General features: G+C 43.8%; 1 protein-coding gene across 1 annotated transcript in view; it reads left to right on the forward strand.

Moving 5' to 3' along the window:
• Nucleotides 1-654: 654 nt before the first annotated feature.
• The window catches only part of LOC116377389 (P protein-like), a gene marked incomplete at its 3' end in the record, with an annotated part of 11,915 nt that continues 9,524 nt past the window's right edge, over nt 655-3,045 (forward strand). The window contains exons 1-2 of the mRNA XM_031839027.1: nt 655-673; nt 790-922. Of these exons, the coding sequence (XP_031694887.1) occupies nt 820-922 (103 nt within the window). The remainder of the gene's footprint in view (nt 674-789; nt 923-3,045) is intronic.

The following is a 3,045-nucleotide window of genomic DNA, read 5'->3' on the forward strand; positions in this document are numbered from 1 at the left end:
CATATGTATAATCATATGTCTATATATATATATTGATAAGGTGATTAAGATCTCTTGCTCAGCTCCAACAACTGAGATTTTACTTTTGGTGAAAGATTCAAAACATTGAAACTTCATCGACTGAAGGCTGATCGCTGTGAGTTTATTATACGTGAGAGAGAACATGTGAGCTTGTTGTGCTGCTTCTGTCTCTTTAATCTGAGGCTGTTGCTGCAGCTTGTAAACCCTGCAGAGGTCACTATCAACCACTTTCCTGAATATCTGCTTTTGTATTCTTCATACTGTAGAAGCATGAATCACTCACAGCATCTTAACGCCGTTAAATCAGAGGCTTTAAGAGTACTAAATCCTATGAAGGTGATGTCATACAAGGACACATTTGAGTCTCTCTGAGGACGCCCTCAGCCGCTGCCGCTGCTTCTTTCTATTACAGGAAGTGAGACCAGGCTCGTGCCAAACTGTTCGGTGCTGATGAGAAAGCATCTTAAGGATGTAATTATCACCGCCCCCTTTCTGTGTGCAGCCATCAAACTCCTTGCTTTCATTCTTCCTCTCATTGTCTCACATAAAGCTTCTGAATCCATTCTTTGCTGAAAGCAGCACATCATAGTTCTGTGAATGTAGATCAGAGCTCAGGTCTGGATGAGCTTCTCTTTGTCTCAGACAATCAACGGTCTGAACTTGATGCTCTTTGTCATTTCAGATAATCACAGTTGTGTTTTTCTTCCTGACGCACTGATGAGTGAGTCTGGATGAAGTCTCTAACACGCTGCTGTTCTTCTCTCACAGGGGATTGATTTTGCCAGCTTCACGGGCTACATGTCTCTTGGGATCTGCCTCGTCCTCCTCACCTCCTTTCCCTTCCTGCGGCTGCTCTACTGGAACAAAAAGCTCTACAACAAAGAGTCCATCGAGATAGTGGGTGAGTTGAAAGGAAAGGGAGTCATCATGATGTCACGGGGGGTGAAATGTAAATTGCGTGATTGCTCTGGATGTGGAACAATCTGAAATCAGTTCTGGAGGCTTTGTGATGATGAGTATGAAGAGTATGAACCTGCTGTGTGCTGGAGACACACACCGTCTCATAGAACCTCATTAACTCGTGATCTCTGTGGCCTCTGAGTGAACGCTGCCTCCGCTTGGCCCCACGGCGTCGTATCATCGTCCTCTGCAGCGCACCCTGTCCTTTATGGATTATGACATCAGAGAAGATCTCTCTGTGGTTCAAATGTAATAAATAACATGTTTAGAACCAGATACTTTTAGGACTTCAAGCACAATTTTGGTTTCAGTAAAAAAACACTTTATATTAAGGTGCACATATTATCACATTAACTACTTGCTTATTAACATGCATATTTTGCTCTTTATTAGTCATAATAAAGCACTTATTACTGCCTGGTTCTGCTTGATGATGCTCTACAACTGCTGGGCCATTGACATATGTTTCCCCCAATAACCTCCTGATTACTGATTAACAGGAAGTTGTTGTACTTGAATTATGACCACCACCTTATAAGGTCTTAGCACCACAATAATACTCATTCCCCCTTAACGGTGGTCAAAGATTCATATTTTATTCATATATATTCTATTCAAATGTAACAAAACTACAAGTGTTAAGTGTTAAAATGAGACTAAATGAAGTCTCAATCTGAATATCTGATAACTAATCATTAGTTTGGCTCTTATTAGCCCACAGGTCCCTTATTTAAAGCTCCTCTTAGTGAAGCCATTAACGCGCTGCTGGTCTTCAGTGATGGGTTCATTGAGATGCAGGTTTTATTCTAATTCACGGGTAGAAGAGTAAAGTTTCTTTATTAATAGAAATATCTCCTTAATTAATGGTCCACTTGAGAGAGATAGAACATCTCTATCATCGTTATAGACGGCGCTCTAATGAGCAGGACTATTATACGAGTGATTCAATACAACAACTTCCAATCAATGAGCAGTAAAAGTGTCAACGTTGGTTTGATTGGAGGACTCGTGGGGATGAGCTGAGCATCATTTACTGGGTGCAACACTTTCACCTTTGACCTCGTTCAGCAGGAGTCTGATGACTCAAACACACTTTCCTCTGATGTTCAGCTGCTTTTGGCTTTGACGAGTTGATTCACTCGTCCGGAGAGCAGCAAACTGCACTTCTTATACATATATATATATATATATATATATATAAATATTTAATTAAGTACCAATTACCAGAGGAGAATATGAACTTGTCTGTTCCTCCAGGCTTCATACTGTCCTCACTGTCCAGAGTAAGATCTTTGAGTCTATTCGCTGCTGCTGTAGATCTTTGCACATGACACCCTGGAGATGCAGATAATCAGCGAAGTACTTAAAAGAGGAGCTATTTGTGTGAAGCACAGCCGGCTCTCATCAGTCTTCCATCACAATAGAGCATAGATCATTAAAACAGAGACCAGAGCTCCCCAGTCGTCACTCAAACCTGCTCACATTCACGGAGCGAAGAAGACCGGCTGTTACCGGCTGTTACCGGCTGTTCCCGGCTGTTCCCGGCTGTTCCCGGCCGTCATCGCCCCGCTGAGCCTCCGGCCGACTGGAGGGAAGCCGATAAACACGGTGGCCGTTCGATGCGGACCTGATAAGCCCATCAGCTCTCCCTCCATGCTGTCCTGACAGCGGGGAGAGCACGCTGCTCAGTCGGCACAAAGCCTCCATCACGACTGGTAATTGTGCAGATTTTTACCCCTGTGCCAGTTAGATCCTATTAAGGTCTCCTAGCAACCTTCCTGGAAGAGGAAGAACTCCTCCTGGTGTCTGCACAGGCGCTCGGCTCCCTCGGGCTTCTGTTCCCGAGCCGGTCGATGTGCCATCGCCGGCTGCATGAGTCCCTCGATGGGCTCGCAGCTTATTGACCGGACACATCTTCTTGTCCTCTCAGCTGGAGGAGCTGTTGTTTAAGTTTAAAAGCACTCCTAGTATGTTTAAAAGCTCTAGTGGTGGATATTATATGTCAATATTTACTTATGGAAGTTGTAACCCATGGAGTGTGGTCATTGAATATACTGTCTGTGG

The sequence above is a fragment of the Anarrhichthys ocellatus genome, unplaced genomic scaffold (assembly GCF_004355925.1).
Source record: "Anarrhichthys ocellatus isolate YVR2014 unplaced genomic scaffold, GSC_Weel_1.0 scaffold1194, whole genome shotgun sequence".
NCBI classification, from domain to species: Eukaryota; Metazoa; Chordata; class Actinopteri; order Perciformes; family Anarhichadidae; genus Anarrhichthys; species Anarrhichthys ocellatus.